Raw genomic sequence first — 22,948 nt, 5'->3', positions numbered from 1 at the left:
TAAGTGGCAGTTTGAATGCATTGTTGGTTAATGTGAGTACTTTAGAGTGTATTTTGGATCTGTTTTAGGTAAGCAGACTCCTCAGCAATTTCCAGCATTGGAAAAGTAAAGATTTCTTAAGGATAGAAATTCCAAGGGCAAAAGGGAAGAGTATAGTACTATCACCCGCATGGTCAGGATTAGGAAACAGTGTAAAATGCTAATAGAGTTTAGATTGGCTAGCAAACTGGCAACACAATAATAATGGGAGGCTTCAGTTTCTCAAGTATTGATTGGGTAAATGTTACATTAGGACAGGGAAGTAAAGTTTTTTTCTAGATGCCATCAACTGCTTCATGCAGTAGTTGGTCATGCAACCAACCAGAGGCAACATTAAATCTAGAATGCAGGACCTGGTGGTGCAAGAGATAAAAGGTGGTGGATCCCCTTGGCAACAGTGATCAGGCCTGGATTTAGGAAATTGACTCTGGCACCAAATTATTATAGGCTCAGGAGTGTCACCATTGCTGACTAAGCGTAAATCCAAATCCTCTGCCACACTATTGTTTCCATCCTCTTGTGGAATAGACTCAGGTTGGTGCAAGGAAAACAAAAATCAGCGTGGGGCCTTCAGCCACCCTCTTACACTGATAGCCCTGTGCTGTGGCACCCTACTCCTTGATGGGTTTCCCCAATAACAGGAAGTCTGTGTAGGAGGATGCAGGATGCCAGAGAGTCCGTCACTGCAAAAAGGCTGCTGAGGGCCTGGCGCTGTCTTCTGTAGCTGCTGCAACTTCGAGATGAGGCAGGCAGGGAGAAACGCCCCAAGAAAAGGATTTAGGCAAGATGGGTAGTACACTTCTCTCTCACACACACACACACACACACACACACACACACCGGCAGGGAGAAGGGAGCAGATAAATCCCTCTCTCCCATTGCCTATGGGCTTATGTCCCGTTAATTACATTTGACAGAAAATTATAAAAAAGATCACTCTGTAAAATTACATTTATATAGGATAGGCGGTGCAGGCTAGTCCTTCACCGCCGAAAATAACACTGGAAAAGCGCACAAAGGCGAGGAGTTAGGCAGGAGGTAGGGAAAGGAGGGGGGCGACGGGGGGAGGGTAACAAAGGGGCTGAAATAACGGACGAAGAAGGCAGCGATTTAAATCGCTGGCCCTGATTGGCTAAAGGGGAGTTGCTGTGTGTGGCATGGCAGGTTGGCCCGCCACTCTGACCTGGACTGCGTCGGTAGAGGTGGGGCTCTCGGCTCGCTGTCCCTCCCTCCCTTAGGTTGGGGACAGGGTGAGTTATGTGGGGCTACGTTGTCGCAGTTGGAGGCAGAACCCCGAGCCCAAGTGATTATTGGGAAGAATGTACTGTTAAAAGGGGGGAAGGGGGGAAGGGGGAGGGGGCAGCTCGTGTAGTTAGGGGGGGGGCTGCTGCACGAGGTGGCCAGTGAGCTGCGGGGCTAAAGCTCGAGGCCAGGGCTTGCCCTGGCTGGTAGTGAGGCGGGGGTAAGCAGGGGGGAGCGGGTGGGTTAATGCTTTACCACTGGGGCGAGGTGGTAGAGGCTTCAGAGGGAGGAAAAGGGGAGGTGATGAAGGGGTGGGGGGGGGGTTGTTTGATTGTTAATGTTATTATGTTATTTGTTTGTGCGGGCTCAGGTTAAGTTTAATAAACTGCGGCCTGTTTTGATGCCAAATTGTGTCATGTTTTATTGGGGGGGGGGAAGGAAGGGCGAGCCGAGTGCATGTCTTGCCTCCCTGTGTTAAGGACGTGAAGGCAAAACATCATATTGGTTCTGTCTTGTTTTTTGTCAGTAGCAGTTACTTTAGTATCATCATTTGTTTTCCTTTATAAATTTTTAGTTTTTTACTTTAAACCACAGTGTGTCCCGGCACTATATCATCTTATATATCAAAAAACTGTGAGAGTTCGTAGCATATAATAGCACAAAATCAAAACACTACAGTTTGTATGGATGTACTTATCTTAGTCTTATTAGTCTAATGACTGAACATTTTAAAGATCGCTTAACCAGATGCTGGTCGCTTTTCGAAGAGTTTCTTCGTCAGGGTTATTGAAGCAACTCATGCAATTTTAGGATAAAAAGACATCTTTCAAAAAATGGAAAGCAGACCCAACTGAGGAAAATAGGAAAGAGCATAAGCTCTGGTAAGTTAGATATAAAAAAGTAATTAAACATGCTAAGACAGAATGGGGTAGATTTTAAAAGGAGCGCGCGCATGTTATAAAAACGGGGGTTGGTGCACGCAAAGGGGTGCACAATTGTGCACCTTGCGCGTGCTGAGCCACGCTGCCTTCCCCCATTCCCACCCCACCTTCCCCTACCCTTCCCCTACCTCCCCCGCCCTTTCTTCCCTACCTTTTTCTTTCTTTTGTCACAAAATTTACTTCAGCCCTGAGGTTGAAGTAAGTTGCGCACACCGGCTGACTGCTGGCGTATGATTCCCGGCCCAGCGGCCTTGCGGAGGCCTCTGGCCACGCGCCTGCCCCTTTTTGCAAGCCCCGGGACTTACGCGTGTCACGGGGTTTTACGCGTGTCGCCGGGCCTTTTGAAAATAGGCTGGGCGCGCGTAAACCCCCCCCCCCCCCCCCGACGCACCTAAATACTCTGGATTTACGCGCATAGGGCTTTTAAAATCCATCCCTATGTGGAAAAAAGCTTGCGATAGAGGTAGCAGGAAGCAAGGTAAGGGCTGGAACTTGAAACTTTAGCTGGAGCTGGGGAAGACTGAGTTCGGAACAGGAACTGGGAGCTACAACTGAAATTTGAGGCAAGGAAAGAAGTTGCTGTGAAAGGGGAGAGTTCACCTTGCTAAAGAACTTGGGTAGTCTTCTGGTTGCTGTTCCCATCAACACCTTTTAACCCAACTTTGGCCAATTGGGTCTTGACCCTGCTTACTTCCATTTCCCTGGCTGGCTCTGTTGTTAAGGCTCTGGCTATTGCAAGTACAAATCCTGCCAGTTCCCTCCCTGACTGCATTATTCATAGATAGAAGAGTAGATTTTGGAAAAGAGGAATATGAGGGAAATGTCCCTTTTTAAAAATGCCACTATTTATTTCAAGTGCTTTCTCAGCAAGTGTGGTTTGCTATGACTGGGAATCTAGATCATCCTGGGGATTCTTCTGATGGGAGTTGATGTCCTCTGGAGCTCTGAGGGGAATTTTGCTCCATGATGCAATGGGGCAGCTTTGCTTTTTTGCTGTAGACTGGTAACAAACATGTCAAAAGTTGAGGGGGGAAGAGGTTTTCTACCTGGCTCCTGCTCAAACTTCCCTGGATCAGCTGACTCGGAGACTCTGAGTGCTGTGTCTGATGTTGGGGGCAGGGGCTGAGTTCTCCATAAGAAGCAACGCCCTGTGGTACAGTGCCGCTGGTATGCCAAAGCCGCTCACCAAAGGAGCGGGTTTTTTAATTGTCTTACAGGAGCCACTTTCGTTGGCCAAAAGAGCTAGTGTTCTGTTCTTCTTCTTTTTTTAAAAAATTCTTCAGTTATGGTGAAGAAAAGAGGAAATCTGTGTTCTTCTTGACCAGCTCCTATCTCTTCTCAACCTTCTATACCTCAAATATTAAGATCTATGGAACAGCGCTTGTTGGGTACATTGCTCGCTGCAGATTCTGCTAGTGAATCTGCCAGAGCGTGAAATAACTTTTGAGCCCCGATGATCAACCACCTCCTCCATAGTTGCTGGAAATGAGGAGTAAGCTTTGGATCAGAATTGTCTTCGGAGGCTGGGGCTAGTCTTCATTTTTCAACTATTGACGGGCATTTTTCTCGTCCTTCATCGGATGCTCCCTGGAAATCCAGCCTGGAGAGACCTGACACCACTACTCTGGAGGATGTTTGGAAGGCTTTTTTATTCTTAGAAAAAACTGTGAGTAAGAGACTCGAAGATGCTTCTTCTTCTGTAGATCTTGTTAAGGGACAATTCACTGTGGTATAAGCTGCTTCAGTTGAACATGACGGAAGAGTTAAATCCTTAGAGCAGGGGTGGGCAATTCCGGTCCTCGAGGGCTGCAAACCAGTCAGGTTTTCAGGATATCCTTAATGAATATGCATGAGAGAGACCTGCATACACCTTGCCTCAGTTGTATGCAAATCTATTTCATGCATATTCATTAGGGGTATCCTGAAAACCCGACTGGTTTGCAGCCCTCGAGGACCGGACTTGCCCACCCCTGCCTTAGAGTCTCAGAACTCCCAGTTTCAGGAATTTAGAAATGCTGCATTTAAAGATAGTGTTATGATTCGCAGAAGTCTTAATTTTTGAAAATAGGTCTAGTTTATTATAATTGCGTGTTTTAAGTTTTCCTCAAACTCCTCTTATCTCTGCCGTGGAACTATTAAAAAAAATATGTGAAAGAGGGTCTTTGTATTGCAGAGGATTATTTTCCTTCTCTTGTTAAAGGCTTTTATTTGCCTTTTAAAAGGAAAGAAGGTGAAGCTGGATCTCTTCCCAGACCTGATCATCTTAATCTTACTAGTTTCTTGGGTTCTTGCCAGGTTCTTGTGGCCTGGTTTGGCCTCTGTTGGAAACAGGATGCTGGGTTTGATGGACCCTTGGTCTGACCCAGCATTGCAATTTCTTATGTTCTTATTTTGGGGCACTCTACTGAAGTGATCCAGAAACATATTACTTTATTAATTATTTGTTCCTCTGAAATGGAAAAAAATCTAATGAGGCTTTTCTTTTCCAATAGGAATTTATTTATGGGCCAGAAAGTCTGGGTTTTCCTAGATGTCTGTAAACAAATCCAGGCTAGGAGGAAAACCTTTCTCCAGCTTAGGGAAGCAGTAGTTGCTACAGAGAGGGACCTTTATTTTGAGGTATCTGGAGAAAAGTATGGTTAAAATGTTGGATCATAGGTATATTTTCTTTGAACCAAATCAGTTGAAGGCTTTTTTTGGATAAACAAAAATTCTACAGAGAAGAAGCATCTTCGACTCTCTTACTCACAGATTTTTTCTAAGAATAAAATAGCCTTCCAAACATCCTCCAGAGTAGTGGTGTCAGGTCTCTCCAGGCTGGATTTCCAGGGAGCATTCGATGAAGGAAGAGAAAAATGCCCGGCAGTAGTAGTTGAAAAATGAAGACTGAAACTTTCTTCATCTACTCCAGAGTTATGTGACTAGACAATTTAGATATTTATTTGCTTTTCGACCAGTGTACTGCTAGTACTATTTTCATTTTCTGGTTATAGTATTCTCTCTTGCCTTTCTTCCTCTCTTGGGGACTTGTTTTGGGGTTTTCATGATTAATGATTCCTATATCTTTTTCCTTTTGGTATTTTTGTTCTGGATGTGAAACCTCTTATTTCGTTAAGCATTTATTCTTTGTTATTGTATATTATGAAAAAGTATAAATAAAGAGTTAAGTTGGCACAGTACTGAGAGACACCTGAAAATAAACAATTTTTTCTTAAAAGGAAAAAGAAGCTGCTGGGTACTTCCATGGACACTTTTTTTTTTTCAAATCTATTGAAAAGTTAAAAAGAACCCTGTTGGGAAAGAAAAGCTTTTAATACTTCTGTACCACCTGTAACATAGCATAGTAAATGATGGCAGCACCTACAGCCTTGTTTCAACACAGCATGGAATGTATATTATTAATTTCCTCTACATATTGTTAGCACAGGTGTAGAAACTTAAGCATTCTGGAGTAGCATAATGTGATAATTTTGCATTTTAAAACTATATTGTTCATGAAGCACCATCTGTGCATGCAGAGCTGTGCAAGCCAGACCATCCAGAAATGTAAATTTTGAACAATTTAAAATGAACATTCTCCCATACCTCTTTGATAAAATTATTTGTGTAAAACAAACATTTATGAAAAACACCCATAATAGTAATCTTGCCTTCGTGTTTATAGAGAGAACATTTTTAGGGACAATCATACAAGAAACTCAATATAGTCCCAAACACTTCATTTATAATTTGTCCCAGAAAGTTAATTTTATGTTTTGTTTTGTTTTTTATTTCACACAAACATCTTCATTCCAAATTCCAAAGAAAAGGGTTTTCTACTTCCCTAAATTTCTTCAATTGTGAATCGGTTATCTACTCTTTCAGATAATAGAAAGACTAGGGGGCACTCCATGAAGTTAGCATGTGGCACATTTAAAACTAATCGGAAAAAGTTCTTTTTTTCTCAATGCACAATTAAACTCTGGAATTTGTTGCCAGAGGATGTGGTTAGTGCAGTTAGTATAGCTGTGTTTAAAAAAGGATTGGATAAGTTCTTGGAGGAGAAGTCCTTTACCTGCTATTAATTAAGTTGACTTAGAGAATAGCCACTGCTATTACTAGCAACGATAACATGGAATAGACTTAGTTTTTGGGTGCTTGCCAGGTTCTTATGGCCTGGATTGGCCACTGTTGGAAACAGGATGCTGGGCTTGATGGACCCTTGGTCTGACCCAGTATAGCATATTCTTATGTTCCAGCTTCAATCTTCTCTACCCAACAATAAATCTGCTTTGGGGTAATTCACTTTCAAACATCACAGGCCATTGCATTTAGACATCTATGGAAGCAAATGCTCACACGGTGATTGCATAAAAACCTTCTAATGAACCAATCAAAGCTCACAAAGTCATCTTCACTCTTATTGGTGAATTATCTATTCTTATAAAATGTATTGAAGTGTCTCCCCACTGGGACTGCATATTCATACCATTCATTTCTAAAAAAAAAAAAAAAAAAGGTCAAACTAATTCCACTTATAAATAGTTGCAACACAGGCAGTAACTCGTGTCCATTCCAGGAATATGTTCATGAACCGAAACATTTTTTATATGAGAGTCACTGATTCTTTTAGAGTCATTGTTTGGAAAAGATATATCGACAATGTACTCTCCATCTAGGAAGGTTCAGACGGTACATTTATTTTCTCTATTAGCACAAAGGCAAGATTGCTATTTTGGGTGTTTGATTTATTATTGAAGCACCCTTGATTGTGGACTTATTTTGGTGATTTGCAAACTAAAATGTATGTCTCTGTTGGTTTTCCAGCACTGTCAGGGGTTCACTGAAAATCTGCTCGAAATCCATCATATTTGAGCCTGATGAAATATCAAAACCCATTATTAAGGTAAGTCATGGAACTCTATTAAATTTGAGTATTGATGAAAAAGCTTCATGCACCCTCACATCCCCCCAAAGAAATCGTGAAGCATTGCATAAGCAATGCAATAATAAAAAGGAGCCATAATGCATTCACATTTTTAGATGCATCTTCTTCAGACAGAAAACCATATACATGTATTATTGGGCGCTGTCCATCAATAGATTTGGATGAAACTTGGTAGAAGCGACATCTAAAATTCCAGCTTTCATCCAAATCCATCCATAGTTCCCTTGATACACCCATATAAGTAGACAGACAGAAAGATGTAAAAGTGTTAAAACAAAAACCAAACAAAAAAGCTGGGCAGTGGCACAGCTATTTCTATTTATTAGAATTTATTGCCTGCACTGTTCACATATAAATGTGGATTACATAGTAATTCATACAGAATAAAGAAAAAAAATAAAAACATGAAATAATGATAACAAAAATAAAGAACAAACAAACCTGCTGATCATATAATGCCTGTTGATAAAAAAACAAACAAACAATGGTTAATATAGTCTGCTCTGGAGCTCATGGCTTTCAGTTAAAGAATAAAGAAGCAGTTACTGAGATGGAGTTAGACCAAAAGGTTCCTGATTGAAAGCTAGCTTGAATAAAAAAGTTTTTAAAGCCTTTTTAAAGGTGCTATGACATTCAAATGTCTGAATGTGGAATGGTAATGAATTCTGGTTGGACCCACAATTGAAAAAGTGCTTTCTCTCTGATAAAATCCACATATTCAAGATTAACGGAAGGGACTTTCAGCAAGTCTTTGTTCTCGTATCTCAACGATCAGGAGGGCTTATAGGCCCTTCCCTCCATGCTAATCCAGTAGTCGGGGACCCCTGAATAATTTGATGTATCAACATAGCCAAATTATATTGGATTCTGTATTTAATAGTTAGCCAATGCAATAAATATAATACAGGTAATATGTGATCATGCATTGAGTTACCTATAAGAATCCACGCTGCAATGTTCAGAACGAGATGGAGAGGATGCAGGACATTTACTAGATAGAAGTCCTATATACAGCACATTATAATAATCCAACCCAGTTATCACCCTGTAAGACAGTACGAAAGTCATGTAGCTCCAGAAGTGGACATAGCCTCACCACCATTTATAGTTTAAAGAAAGAGGCTTTCATAGCAGCTTTAATTTGTGATGTAAATGAAAAGTTGGAGTTTACAATTACCTCCAAGTTTCATAGTTAGTCTTTAATTGGAATGGAGAGGTTATTAAATTGATAGAAAGATGGTACATTACACAGAAGAAATTTACAGAGAATGATTGATTAGTTTAGTTTTGTCAACATTTAACAGTAATTTATATGAAAGAGTTAGCGGCTAATGGATTGAAAATATGAGGAAACCAATTTTTAAATCTCAGACCATGAGGATGATTTCTGAACAAAAAAATTGAATGTCTTTGGCGTAGACAAGGTAATTTAAGCTGAGGCAAGCAAAAATATTGCAGGTCAGGGCAAAATAAATATTAGAGTAGCCAAAAGATCTACTACATTCCAATTAGAAAACTTGCTTCCCAGTCTGACTTGATGAGATTGATTGGATAGGAAAGAAGCAAACCAATCAAAAACTGTGCCAGAAATACCCAAGGATTTAAGCCATGCATGGTCAATGGTGTTGAAAGTGGCGGAGATATCAAGTAAGGCCAGCACATACTCTACACCGCTATGGAAACCCCTGATGATGGCATCTATGCTGGACAGGAGTAAGGATTCTGTACTGTGTAGTTTCCAAAAACCAAACTGAAAATGATCGATGATTGTGTGCTTGTCAATGAAATCACTGAGCTGTGAAAGAACCACAGTTTCTATTATCTTTGCTAAATAGGGAAGCAAGGAGATTGGCCTTCAATTAGCTAAAACTGAAGGGTCAGCAGATAGTGTTTTAAGGAGAGCATGAACAGAATCCTGTTTGAGGGTGGGGGAGAGACAAATTCACAATGTCAGTGACTGAAGCACTGACATTGTCTCTTAAAATCTTGATTAAGGTGGTGGGACAAGAATTTAAATTACACATGAATTGACTTTTGCTAATATTTGCACAATTTCGTTTTTAGAAGCCAGAACAAATGTATCCCAGGTTGCGTCAGATTGAATGCCAGCTATATTTATGTGAGATTGAATGCCAGCTACAGTGATGTAAGGTGTAACCGAATTAAAATTGTGCCAAATGGCCATTAACGTTTGATAATATGATTCCCAGCTCTGCTTATCTTTGCTGATCTGGCCTCTTATGTTGCTTCTTGCTACTATGCAGTTAAAGTGAATCTGTATAACTTCTGCAATGCTGGCAAACCCTATGAGAATCTGGATCTGAGTAGGGGATCTACAGGATCTATGAGACTCTACATATTGGAAGTGCATGGTAGTAAGAAGTAGCAGTAGAGGCCAGACCAGCCAGGGTAAGCAAGGCTAGGAATTAAACAATCTTTTGGAATCATAAAAGACAAATAGATTAGTTTTTTTCTTGTAGTAAGCCAAGGCCTGTTTACAGTCTAGGTTATGAAGGACTTTCTTGCTTTCATGTCTATGAGGTTTTGGAAACAGCGTAGGTAGTATGATGGCTTGATTAATATAGAAACCTGCACAATGTTTGGTAGAAACTTCAGGTGGGTGCAAAGTTCCATTCTATTGTGAAAGAATTACATATATGAAGGATAATGAACTAAAGCATGAAGTTTGGTCACTCTTCTGGCTGATATTACTGCAACCAAGAATATTATTTTCGATGTTAGAAATTTGAGTGAGTTCATCTTCATCTGTTCAAAAGGTGGCTAAATTAGTTGTGCCTGGGTCATATGTAGATTTCACGGAATGGGAGTTTTTAGTATTCCACAAGCCTTTCATGAATTTGGACATATTGGATGAATGGAGATTAGACTTACCCTCTGTTTGTACATAGTAAACTGCTATGGCACTGAGATGTATGTACAGTACTCTTATTGATGAGGTGGTAAGTCAGATAATTTAGTAACTCTTTTGGTTCATCTGCAAATGCATCCAAATTTTTGTGTGAATGGCATGTGGAAAATCTTTTCCATTTGAAATTGTAAGCTGTTCTAGTTGAAGATTTTCTGGCAGACATGTCCTCTACTGCTTTAGGTAAGGATAATTCTTTTATCATTGAATGTTCAACATCCAAGCCATCAAGTTGATTGAGGGAAGGTTCAGATGAAATGAACATCCTTCTTCAGTCAAGAAGTATGGATCTGATCCGAGAAGTATCAGAGGATAACTGAAAAACTGTAGTGTATATAAGTGAGTCAGACTTGTCTGGGCCACGCTGGAGCTATGAGTATTAGACAGGCCCAGTCCTTCAGTACGTTTTGCTCTGTTTTGGCTATTAGCAGAATCAATGGAAAGCATACATGAGATATGCATTCCAATTGAGCAGAAAAGCATCCTGAATTATGCTGGGAAGAATGAAGCAACATTTTTCTAGCTTTCTGTTTTGTTCTGGTGCAAATAGGTCAATTGCTGGAAATCACCAGAGGTCAAACAGTCTGTGAACAGTTAATTATTGTAGAGACCATTCATACGATCAAAAAACTTTGCTGAGGCAATCTGCCAGTGTGCTGGAGATTTCAGGAAGGTAGTTCGCTTGTGGGACAGCTTAATTTTTGCATACCCATTCCCATATTTTTATTGCTTCTTGACAGAGTCCAAGATCCTGTACCTTCTTGTTTGTTCACCTAGAACATGGTGACTTGATTGTCTGTTTGAACATGACTGCTTTTCCCTTGAAGGAAGCAAGTGAAAATTATTAGAGCATACCTCATCACTCTCACCTCAAAGAAATTGATCTAAAATTGTTTCTCATGGAATGACCATGTTTCTTGAGTTTGAAAAAGGACTGTGTAGGCCCCCCAACTCTTTGTGGAGCCATCCATTGCTAAGGTTACTTGGAGAGGAGCCAGTCACAGCGATGCTCCTTCCTGTAGAATGAAGGCTCCAGCCAGCAACTCCATTCCTGTTTCATTTCAGATGAACTAGCTACTTTGTTTGATAGAAGCTTATGGGCCGATTCAGTAAAGTCCACAGGAGAGCGGGCGAACGCCCGCTCTCCCGGCGCGTGCACAGGCCACTCGCCTGTGCGTGCAATTTAGTATTTAAATTAGGTCCGGCGGTAGAAACGGGCAAAAGGAGGCGCTAGGTACACTAGCGCGTCCCTAGCGCCTCCTTTTGTCCCGGAGCGGTGGCTGTTAGTGGGTTTGACAGCCGACGCTCAATTTTGCCGGCATCGATTCTCGAGCCCGCTGACAGCCACGGGCTCGGAAACCGGACGCCGGCAAAATTGAGCGTCCGGTTTTCGACCCGACAGCCGCCAGCCGACTTCAAAACTTTTTTTTCTTTTTTTTCTTTTTTTACCCTTCGGGACCTCCGACTTAATATCGCCATGATATTAAGTCGGAGGGTGCACAGAAAAGCAGTTTTTACTGCTTTTCTGTGCACTTTCCCAGTGCCCGAAGAAATTAGCGCCTACCCAAAGGTAGGCGCTAATTTCTGAAAGTAAAATGAGCGGCTTGGCTGCGCATTTTACTTACTGAATCACGCGCAAATACCTAATAGGGCCATCAACATGCATTTGCATGTTGATGGCCCTATTAGGTTCGGCGGCTTGGACGCGCATTTTCTGCCCCTTACTGAATAAGGGGTAAGGGAAAACACGCATCCAATGGCAGGTTAACAGTGCGCTCCGTCAGAGAGCACTGTACTGTATCGGCCCGTTAGTTAGCTGATCCCATTGGAAATGAAGGCCCCACTGTAGGAAATATATATAAGAACATAAGAACATGCCATACTGGGTCAGACCAAGGGTCCATCAAGCCCAGCATCCTGTTTCCAACAGTGGCCAATCCAGGCCATAAGAACCTGGCAAGTACCAAAAAACTAAGTCTATTCCATGTTACTGTTGCTAGTAATAGCAGTGGCTATTTTCTAAGTCAACTTAATTAATAGCAGGTAATGGACTTCTCCTCCAAGAACTTATCCAATCCTTTTTTAAACACAGCTATACTAACTGCACTAACCACATCCTCTGGCAACAAATTCCAGAGTTTAATTGTGCGTTGAGTGAAAAAGAACTTTCTCCGATTAGTTTTAAATGTGCCACATGCTAACTTCATGGAGTGCCCCCTAGTCTTTCTATTATCTGAATGAGTAAATAACCGATTCACATCTACCTGTTCTAGACCTCTCATGATTTTAAACATCTCTATCATATGCCCCCTCAGGAGTATCTTCTCCAAGCTGAAAAGTCCTAGCCTCTTTAGTCTTTCCTCATAGGGGAGCTGTTCCATTCCCCTTATCATTTTGGTCACCCTTCTCTGTACCTTCTCCATCGCAACTACATCTTTTCTGAGATGCGGAGACCAGGATTGTACACAGTATTCAAGGTGCAGTCTCACCATGGAACGATACAGAGGCATTATGACATTTTCCATTTTATTCACCATTCCCTTTCTAATAATTCCCAACATTCTGTTTGTTTTTTTGACTGCCGCAGCACACTGAACCGAGAATTTCAATGTGTTATCCACTATGACGCCTAGATCTCTTTCTTGGGTGGTAGCTCCTAATATGGAACTAACGTGTAACTATAGCATGAGTTATTTTTCCCTATATGCATCACCTTGCACTTATCCACATTAAATTTCATCTGCCATTTGGATGCCCAATTTTCCAGGCTCCATTCTCTGCATGAGGGTCAGTGATACTGCACCAATTACTGTCAATATGTGACCAAGAACAAGCAGCATCTCTCTGGCAGTTGACTGTTCTGTGTTCAGCAGTTTGTGAGCCAATATCTGGAGAGTTTGAGCTTGATCTGAAGGAAGGAAAGCTCTATCCATGCTCCAATAAACTTGATTCTCTGGGAGGGAAACAAAGTGGATCTCTCAAAATGTATGAGGAAGCCCAGCGACTGTAGGAGACATACTGATTTCTCCAGGTAGAATAGGACACCCTCTTGGGAATTCGCTTGGATGCCCTGATGGTGTACATGTGCTGCTGCTACAGGTAGGCATTTGATGAAGAGCCTTGGTGTGGCTGAGAGACAGAAAGGGAGCACTTTTTACTGATAGTGAGATGAATGTACCATAAGTCACAGGTATTGCCAATGGGAGAGATGGATGGCAATGTGAGCATAAACATCTTTTAAATCCAGCACATATCCATTCCCCCTTCTGGATGAAGGAGAAGATTGTGTGGAGGGAATTCATTTTGCATTTCTCCCAAAGCATATGCTTGAACAAACTTCTTAATTTGAGGATTGGTCTCAGTTTCCCAGATTCTTGGAGATGAGGAAATAGTGGAAGTAGAACCCCTGGTCTTGAAGATAAGGAGGGACCGTTTTTATCACCCGCTGTTCAAGGGGCGAGTTGAAGCTGCATCGAGGGAGACAAATCCAGATTGAAGGCTGAGCAGTGAGGAATCATGGGAAGCTGGGAGAAATGCAAACTGTATCCAGACTTCACAATTTTGAGAATCCAGTAATTTTTGGTGATCTTGTGCCACTTCTCTAAGTAGTGATGGATTCTCTCCCTTATGGGATAGTTTCTGGGCAGAAGGCTGGTAAAAAAAAAAAAACTTGGACCAGGCTAGGACTGGACTTGTTATGGTACTTTTGGTTGGCTGCATTCATGCTGTCGAGTGTGAGTCAGTAGTTGTTCTTGCTGTTGCAGAAGCAGGGATGGTATCTGGTATTGCTGGAATTGGCAGAAGGGGCATCTGTGGAAAAAGAGTCTTTTAAAAGTGTATCATGGATACCTTGCAGAAGACTACTATTCCAATCCCATGGAGAGGGAGGGTACTGCCACATGCTGTTCATATATGTGAGCCACTGTTTCTTTAAGGTTCTCCCAGGCAGGGCACATCCACTAACTTTTTGTGGACATCATCTTGTAGGTTACTGGCTCTCAACCAGGCTATGTGAGTTGCAGTGGAGTTCGATGTGGAGCCTGAGGTGATAACTAACACCTTATGAAGAGATTGAAGAAAATGTTGCAGCTTGGAAATAACCAGAAAGAATAAGGAGGAAGTCTCTGGCTGTTTCCCATTTGTGCAATTTATTTACAGCGCAGAATAAAGAATAAAGCAAAATCAATAAATAATACAACTCAGTTTAACTTCAGGTAGACACACAATCCTTAAACATAACAGGTTTTCTCATACAAGTGACTGACATGCTCTCTGACCTGGTATAGGTGGTGTTGCATGTGCCGGCTGCGGCAGTCCTGTGGCCAGGCCCTCTTACCCTCTTCTGCCTGTTCCAGCGTCTGGCTCCACTTCCCTTGCGGCTGTGGGCCGCCCCTGCTGCTCCTGTCTCCAAGGCGGACACCTGTGCTCCGTGGCGGGCCTCCTGGTGCAGACCAGTGGCGAGACGCCACTGGTCCGCACCGTGCCCCTCCCTAGGCATGCGCACGCGCATCACTTTTCCTTTTAAAGGCGCCACAGCGGGAATCCATCCCGCAGCCCAGGATGATGATGTCACTGGGCTCTGGTATATAAGGCTGGATCCAGCCTCAGTTAGTTGCCTTTAAACAGGTCTCCATGCTGGACATGTACTTCTTTGCCTCCTCTGATTTCTTCATGTTCCTGTTCCTTCCATGTTCCCGATCCTGGTTTCGTTACTTCTTCTAGTTCCTGTGCCTTGTGTGTACTCTTCTTGAGTTACAGTCTGACTTCTTTTGGACTCGACCTCTACTTTGCCCGACCATGCTACTGATCATCTCCTGGAACTGACCTCTGCTTTGCCCGACCATGCTACTGATCATCTCCTGGAACTGACCTCTGCTTTGCCCGACCACGCTACTGATCATCTCCTGGACCTGACCTCTACTTTGCCCGACCATGCTATTGGTCATCTCCTAGATCTGACCTTGTCTTGCCACTGCTTATTGCTTGCTGCCTGCCCTGACTTCAGTCTGTTCTACAACGCCTCTACAGTCTCTACTCTGGACTTGGCCTTTCAGGCTTTGGCCTGCTTTTACCCAGGCACCCCCTGTCTGACTCTTGTTCCTTTTGGTGCTTGGGTCTCCAGGACTCTGCCTCGTCCAGTACTGACTCTCCATTACTACCATTGCTGGCCCCTGGCTGACCTCCTCCTCATCTACCAGAAAACCTCGGAAGGAGGCCCACCTAACTTCAACTAGCCCTGGCACCCAAGGGCTCAACCTGCAGGGAACGAGGGTTGGTACTGGCGAAGCTCCAGCCAGCCTCCGTCAGTCAGCCAGCTCCACCTACCAATGGTGGGGACCCATAGGGCCTTCCCTATGGGTAGCATCAACCCCACCTCGGTCCAAGGGTCCACCTCCTGCACAACAGGTGGTAGAACATCTTCTAATACTAGAATGGAATGTTGCACATCTGCTGGACTTTGTAGAATTTGAACTGGAGACTAATTAGAAATAAAAGGCACCAAAGAGCAAATAGGATCTAGTGTTTCTAGATGCTATTTATTTATTTAAAATCTTTTCTATACCGTCGTTTGGTATGCACCATCACAACGGTTTACAGGGAGGCACATATATTTAATGTTCAGCTTGGGTCATACTATCTTACAAAGTGCCAATATAGTTTCGGTTACATGTTTCAATAATACAATCTATATGATAGGTGACATGGGTCTTGTCCATATATATGATTATTAGGGTAACCATATACCGTATTTTTCGCTCCATAAGACGCACTTTTTTCCCCGCAAAAGTGGGGGGAAAATGTATGTGCGTCTTATGGAGCGAATATAAAAAAAAAAACCAAACAAAAATCTAACAAACCCCCCCCCCCCGACTCCCCCAAGACCTGCCGACTTAATTTCCTACAACCCCCCACCCTCCTGACCCCCCCAAGACCTGCCGACTTAATTTCCTACAACCCCCCACCCTCCTGACCCCCCCCAAGACCTGCCGACTTAATTTCCTACAACCCCCCACCCTCCTGACCCCCCCCCAAGACCTGCCGACTTAATTTCCTACAACCCCCCACCCTCCTGACCCCCCCAAGACCTGCCGACTTAATTTCCTACAACCCCCCACCCTCCTGACCCCCCCCCCCAGACCTGCCAAACATCCCTGGTGGTCCAGCGGGGGTCCAGGAGCGGTCCGGGAACGATCTCCTGGGCGTGGGCTGTCCGGCTGCCAGTAAACAAATGGCGCCAACGGCCCTTTGCCCTCACTATGTCACTGGGACCGACCGCTGCTATTGGTCGGTCTCAGTGACATAGTGAGGGCAAAGGGCCGTCAGCGCCATTTTAATTACTGGCAGCCGACGGCCCACGCCCAGGAGATCGTTCCCGGACCGCTCCTGGACCACCAGGGATGTTTGGCAGGTCTTGGGGGGTCAGGAGGGTGGGGGTTGTTAATTTAAAGGGTTGGGATGGGGGGTTTTTTTTGGGGGGAGGGGTTCCCAGAGAAAGAAAAGTTTTCTGATCTGGGGAGTGGACCGAAATGGCCCTCCCCAGACCCGAAAACAAAATGGGGAGAAAAAAAAAAGCTATGCACTCCCCTAATTTGCTCCATAAGACGCCCAGACGCAGAGCCGGTTTAGCACAATTTAATTTTTTTTTTATTTTCCCCATCTGAATCCTAGGTGCGTCTTATGGTCAGGTGCGTCTTATGGAGCGAAAAATACGGTAAGTAATTTGCAGGTCGATACAGTAAAGTGTGCTCCGTCGGAGCGCACTGTCAGCCTGCTCTGGACGCGTGTTTTCCCTTACCCCTTATTCAGTAAGGGGAGGAAAACACGCGGCCCACCCGCGGCACCTAATAGCGCCCTCAACATGCAAATGCATGTTGATGGCCCTATTAGGTATGCGCGCGGGATCCAGTAAGTAAAATGTGCAGCCAAGCCGCACATTTTACTCTAAGAAATTAGCGCCGACCCAAAGGTCGGCGCTAATTTCTTCCGGCGCCAGGAAAGTGCACAGAAAAGCAGTAAAAACTGCTTTTCTGTGCACCCTCCGACTTAATATCATAGCGATATTAAGTCGGAGGTCCCCAAAAGTAAAAAAAATAAAATAAAAATTTGAATTCGGCCCGCGGCTGTCGGGCCGAAAACCGGACGCTCAATTTTGCCGGCGTCCGGTTTCCGAGCCCGTGGCTCTCAGCGGGCTCGAGAACCGACGCCGGCAAAATTGAGCGTCGGCTGTCAAACCTGCTGACAGCCGCCGCTCCAGGCCAAAAGGAGGCGCTAGGGACGCACTAGTGTCCCTAGCGCCTCCTTTCCCTTGTTTGCACCGCGTCGCCTAATTTGCATACTGTATAGCTCGCACCGGCGAAGGGCCGGTGCGTGCGCCGGGAGAGCAGGCGTTCGTCCGCTCTCCCGCGGTTTTACAGTATCGGGCTGTTTGTTGGCAAGAGAGCTTTAGTAATTGATGGTAGAAGGGGGAACATGTCCCCTTCTACCTCAGTGAAGAGTTTGCCCTGACCAGCATATAGCTGTGTAGGAAGATTTGCTGTACGATACATTGATGCTTCCAATAGTTTAATGGGAAAAGGTGTCAAAGATCAGACCTTTGTGACTCAATGCATCTCAAACTTATGTCTCCATGGTGCCAGTGAATTTTACATGGATGGCACCAGAGCATTATGCTTTGATGGTGTCAGTGTAGCCTTAATCAAGGCTGTGTATGTTGATGGCTTTGATGCACCATGTGCCTACAGAGCCAATTCACTCGAGCCTCTGTGTTCTTCAGCGCTTAATGTTCCAGTGGTTCCACAAGCTGGCACCTCCTTTTCTTCTATGCATAGCATCTATGTATACTTGATCGCAAGGATTCGGCCTCTTCCACCAATGGGGGAGATATTTTAGAGGAGCTGGTGTTCAACTCTTCTCAGTGAAGTAGATAAGGCTGCATTTCGATAGTTCCTCCATGTTCAAGGCTGTGGACCTTTATGTTCATGTGATCATCCATCCACAGTTGTAACAACTGGCTTGGATATGGACGCACAATTAAACTCTGGAATTTGTTGCCAGAGGATGTGGTTAGTGCAGTTAGTATAGCTGTGTTTAAAAAAGGATTGGATAAGTTCTTGGAGGAGAAGTCCATTACCTGCTATTAAGTTCACTTAGAGAATAGCCACTGCCATTAGCAATGGTAACATGGAATAGACTTAGTTTTTGGGTACTTGCCAGGTTCTTATGGCCTGGATTGGCCACTTTTGGAAACAGGATGCTGGGCTTGATGGACCCTTGGTCTGACCCAGTATGGCATTTTCTTATGTTCTTATGACCCAGGCAATGGTAGCAGATTTTGTGTCTGTCTGTAATGGTCATTTTTCTCCCACAAATACAGTCTTTAAACCCACTTACTGTAGCTTTTTTCTTGGTAGACATTCTGACAAGAAATCTTTTATATTTTGAAAATGTAGCACTGACAAGTGCTTTTTGTGGGCTGCTGAGACATGGAGGAAATTTTAAAGATAAGTTTTGAAAATTTCTTAAGAAAAATAGAGAGAGAAGTATTACATGTCCTACACGGATGGAAAAAGACTGAGGGGGGTTCACGAGGAAATGCCCAAGCTGGAATTTCCACACATGCTGAGTAGAGCAGAAAGCTCTACTGGCTATGAGAAAGAGGTCCGTTCAGTGCCATTGGATGACATCACCTACACGTTATGGCTAATTGAGCCTTGCTTTTGGACAGAAAATAAAATCTACAGCAGAAATATAACAATGTGCAGATGAGATACTGTGCAAGGAACAGTCACAAGACTTCTTTATAATCATTGTTAAAACTTTGCAAAGTGATATAGAAAGTGAAAGGTGTTAGTGTTTCAGATATCAGTTTAATGCATCATGTGCAAAGGAGCAGGGGAGGTTAAAATATTCTGACTTGATTTGCTTGTGGTAAGGCAGATTTCCTGCCTTCCTTCCCCCTGTTTCTGTTGCCTCCAGCTTTCTTCCCTCCCCCGCTAATTTCCTTTGGCTGTTTCTCCCCTTCTCCTCTCCATTGTCACATCCTAGTCCTTCGTCCCACCATTCTTCCATCTCTGTTCAGTCCTTTAAAGTTCTGAGAGGCATTGGACTATTTAGCAAGCTGTCTCCTGCTCTTCCTCTTGAGAAAAGCAAACACACTTGTGGGAGGAGAACATTTTTGGGGATAGTGGGATATGGTCTTCACTACTACTACCTTTAGTTATCATCCCTTAGCTGGGAGACCTAGAGGCAGATGGGGTGGTGATGAGAAGAAGCAAGCGATGATGGTGGGTGGCAATGCCACCCACCCATCACCGTGATGTCACGCGCACCCGTCTATGTGCTTTCATTGGCCGAAGCGCCCAAATCGACGGGCGCTCCGGCCAACGAAAGAACGCTTCACTCGTGCCGGAGAGGGCACTTCACGCCGAGCCAGGAGAACCGGGACCTGCGCGGGGGGGGGGAGGAACGCTGCAAGCCGGATGGAGCCCTAGCTGTTGTCGAGCCAGGAGAACCGGGACCTGCGCGGGGGAGGGGGGGGGGGAACGCTGCAAGCCGGATGGAGCCCTAGCTGTTGTACTGCTGTTGCCAAGCCAGGAGAACCGGGACCTGCACGGGGGGGACCGCTTTCGCCGCCGGCTGCCCCCTCCGGAGGGCGGCAGAGAAGGGAAGGGGCTGAAAAGCAACAAAAGGTAAGAAAACAGAAAGTAATGTCGAGTCGCTTCGGGAGGAGGGGAGGAAGGGATTTTAGGTTTTTAGAGGTTTCCTTTTGGGGAAAGTTTGCCGTCTACCATTACCCCTGCCTCTAACGCAGGGGTAAGGGTAGGCGGTAAGTTAGCAGGTTAAACGCGGGGCAAAATGGCAGGGTAAAATAGCGATAGTCAGGGCGCGCGTTACTGTATGGGAGGGGATAGCTAATTCGATGGTTTACATCTAATATACATGCCGCGTGCGGAAGGGGTTACCCGGGGATTTAAAGAGGCGGTAAGGATGGGTTAAAGGGGATAGTGTATCACAGGAAGGACTAACACGGCCGGAAAGTGAGTAGAAAGCGGGTTAGGAGCGGGGTAACCGCGGCCCCACTTTACTGTATCGAGCTGTTAAATAGTTAGCAGTAATCCCATTAAGCATTGCTGATAATGTAGTTCTTAAATGTAAAAGGAATTCCTCTTCGCTCCGCCGGACAGACGAACCTCCGGACGTCCACTTCCCGCCGATCGACCACTGTAGGAGCTGGGAGGAGGGGCCGCGCAGCCGGCGCCGGGACCCATCGGGGTAAGGCCCGCTTTTACTCGCCCTACCCACGACGGCCCAACACCGGACACGTGACTACCCGGCCAACACGCTCGCACCCGAACCCGAACGAGGCCCGAACGAGACGCACAGACGACGTCACGAACCCGCGACCTACGAGGGGATTTAAATCCCCACCTGCTCTCGAGGCGTCCTCTTCGCTCCGCCGGACAGACGAACCTCCGGACGTCCACTTCCCGCTGATCGACCACTGTAGGAGCTGGGAGGAGGGGCCGCGCAGCCGGCGCCGGGACCCATCGGGGTAAGGCCCGCTTTTACTCGCCCTACCCACGACGGCCCAACACCGGACACGTGACTACCCGGCCAACACGCTCGCACCCGAACGAGGCCCGAACGAGACGCACAGACGACGTCACGAACCCGCGACCTACGAGGGGATTTAAATCCCCACCTGCTTCTCGAGGCGTCCTCTTCGCTCCGCCGGACAGACGAACCTCCGGACGTCCACTTCCCGCCGATCGACCACTGTAGGAGCTGGGAGGAGGGGCCGCGCAGCCGGCGCCGGGACCCATCGGGGTAAGGCCCGCTTTTACTCACCCTACCCACAACGGCCCAACACCGGACACGTGACTACCCGGCCAACACGCTCGCACCCGAACGAGGCCCGAACGAGACGCACAGACGACGTCACGAACCCGCGACCTACGAGGGGATTTAAATCCCCACCTGCTCTCGAGGCGTCCTCTTCGCTCCGCCGGACAGACGAACCTCCGGACGTCCACTTCCCGCCGATCGACCACTGTAGGAGCTGGGAGGAGGGGCCGCGCAGCCGGCGCCGGGACCCATCGGGGTAAGGCCCGCTTTTACTCGCCCTACCCACGACGGCCCAACACCGGACACGTGACTACCCGGCCAACACGCTCGCACCCGAAGCCGAACGAGGCCCGAACGAGACGCACAGACGACGTCACGAACCCGCGACCTACGAGGGGATTTAAATCCCCACCTGCTCTCGAGGCGTCCTCTTCGCTCCGCCGGACAGACGAACCTCCGGACGTCCACTTCCCGCCGATCGACCACTGTAGAAGCTGGGAAGAGGGGCCGCGCAGCCGGCGCCGGGACCCATCGGGGTAAGGCCCGCTTTTACTCGCCCTACCCACGACGGCCCAACACCGGACACGTGACTACCCGGCCAACACGCTCGCACCCGAACCCGAACGAGGCCCGAACGAACGCACAGACGACGTCACGAACCCGCGACCTACGAGGGGATTTAAATCCCCACCTGCTCTCGAGGCGTCCTCTTCGCTCCGCCGGACAGACGAACCTCCGGACGTCCACTTCCCGCCGATCGACCACTGTAGGAGCTGGGAGGAGGGGCCGCGCAGCCGGCGCCGGGACCCATCGGGGTAAGGCCCGCTTTTACTCGCCCTACCCACGACGGCCCAACACCGGACACGTGACTACCTGGCCAACACGCTCGCACCCGAAGCCGAACGAGGCCCGAACGAGACGCACAGACGACGTCACGAAACCCGCGACCTACGAGGGGATTTAAATCCCCACCTGCTCTCGAGGCGTCCTCTTCGCTCCGCCGGACAGACGAACCTCCGGACGTCCACTTCCCGCCGATCGACCACTGTAGGAGCTGGGAAGAGGGGCCGCGCAGCCGGCGCCGGGACCCATCGGGGTAAGGCCCGCTTTTACTCGCCCTACCCACGACGGCCCAACACCGGACACGTGACTACCCGGCCAACACGCTCGCACCCGAACCCGAACGAGGCCCGAACGAGACGCACAGACGACGTCACGAACCCGCGACCTACGAGGGGATTTAAATCCCCACCTGATCTCCAGGCGTCGCGCGCCTGGCGTCGCGCGCATAAGGAGCGCAACAAAGGGGCTTGCCCCTTTGTGCGCCCCTTAGTGCAGCCCCGTAGAGCGGCCCGACAGACCACCTAAAACCAAGTTTTAGAATCTCTTGATTATCATCAAATTCCTAAATCGCACCAAGCTTCCAACGCAAGAAACGCTAATAACAGTCCATCCCTCAATCCCTCCTTTCTTCTGACGAATTAACCACAACAAACGTGCCCTCCTGCCACCCTCCCAAAACCAAAACCTCAGAGGAACCCTTTGCAGTCAGCACAACAAACATACTCTATCCTAGTCCAAACAAATTCCAAACAAAACCCTTTCGAAACCTTTCAAGCAACCACACAATCATCTCTTAACACACAGCACAAACTCCCATCAAGACGTTTCAAAAAAGCGATCATCATCCTTCACCTCTCCCTCACTTAAACATAAAGCCTACAAACCAACAAAACCAAACAAATAAGCAAGAACACGGAAGAACACCAGAACTACAAACAACCTCTAAACAACTCCACAAACAACAAGATGCCTCCACAAACAGGATTCAGACACCTTATAAGCATCCCTATCAAAAAAAATATCAAAAACCTAATCTACCTCACCTTCTTCCTTCTAAACGCACAGTCTCTGACAAAAAAATTCATGCTAATATCTGACCTGATACAAGACACAAACCCCGACTTCATAGCAATTACAGAAACTTGGTTTAAAAACACTGATCAAGTGATACTGAATCAGATCACC

The 22,948-nt window shown here is 46.0% G+C and overlaps 1 protein-coding gene across 1 annotated transcript in view; it reads left to right on the top strand.

Moving 5' to 3' along the window:
* NSMAF (neutral sphingomyelinase activation associated factor) overlaps positions 1 to 22,948 on the top strand; it is a 267,295-nt gene that overhangs the window by 24,599 nt on the left and 219,748 nt on the right. The window contains exon 3 of the mRNA XM_029591349.1: positions 7,029 to 7,107. Coding sequence (XP_029447209.1) covers positions 7,029 to 7,107 — 79 coding nt within the window. The remainder of the gene's footprint in view (positions 1 to 7,028; positions 7,108 to 22,948) is intronic.

This window comes from Rhinatrema bivittatum, chromosome 2, assembly GCF_901001135.1.
Source record: "Rhinatrema bivittatum chromosome 2, aRhiBiv1.1, whole genome shotgun sequence".
NCBI classification, from domain to species: domain Eukaryota; kingdom Metazoa; phylum Chordata; class Amphibia; order Gymnophiona; family Rhinatrematidae; genus Rhinatrema; species Rhinatrema bivittatum.
The sequence above is the reverse complement of the archived record's forward strand: the minus strand, read 5'-3'. Positions and strand labels throughout refer to the sequence as shown.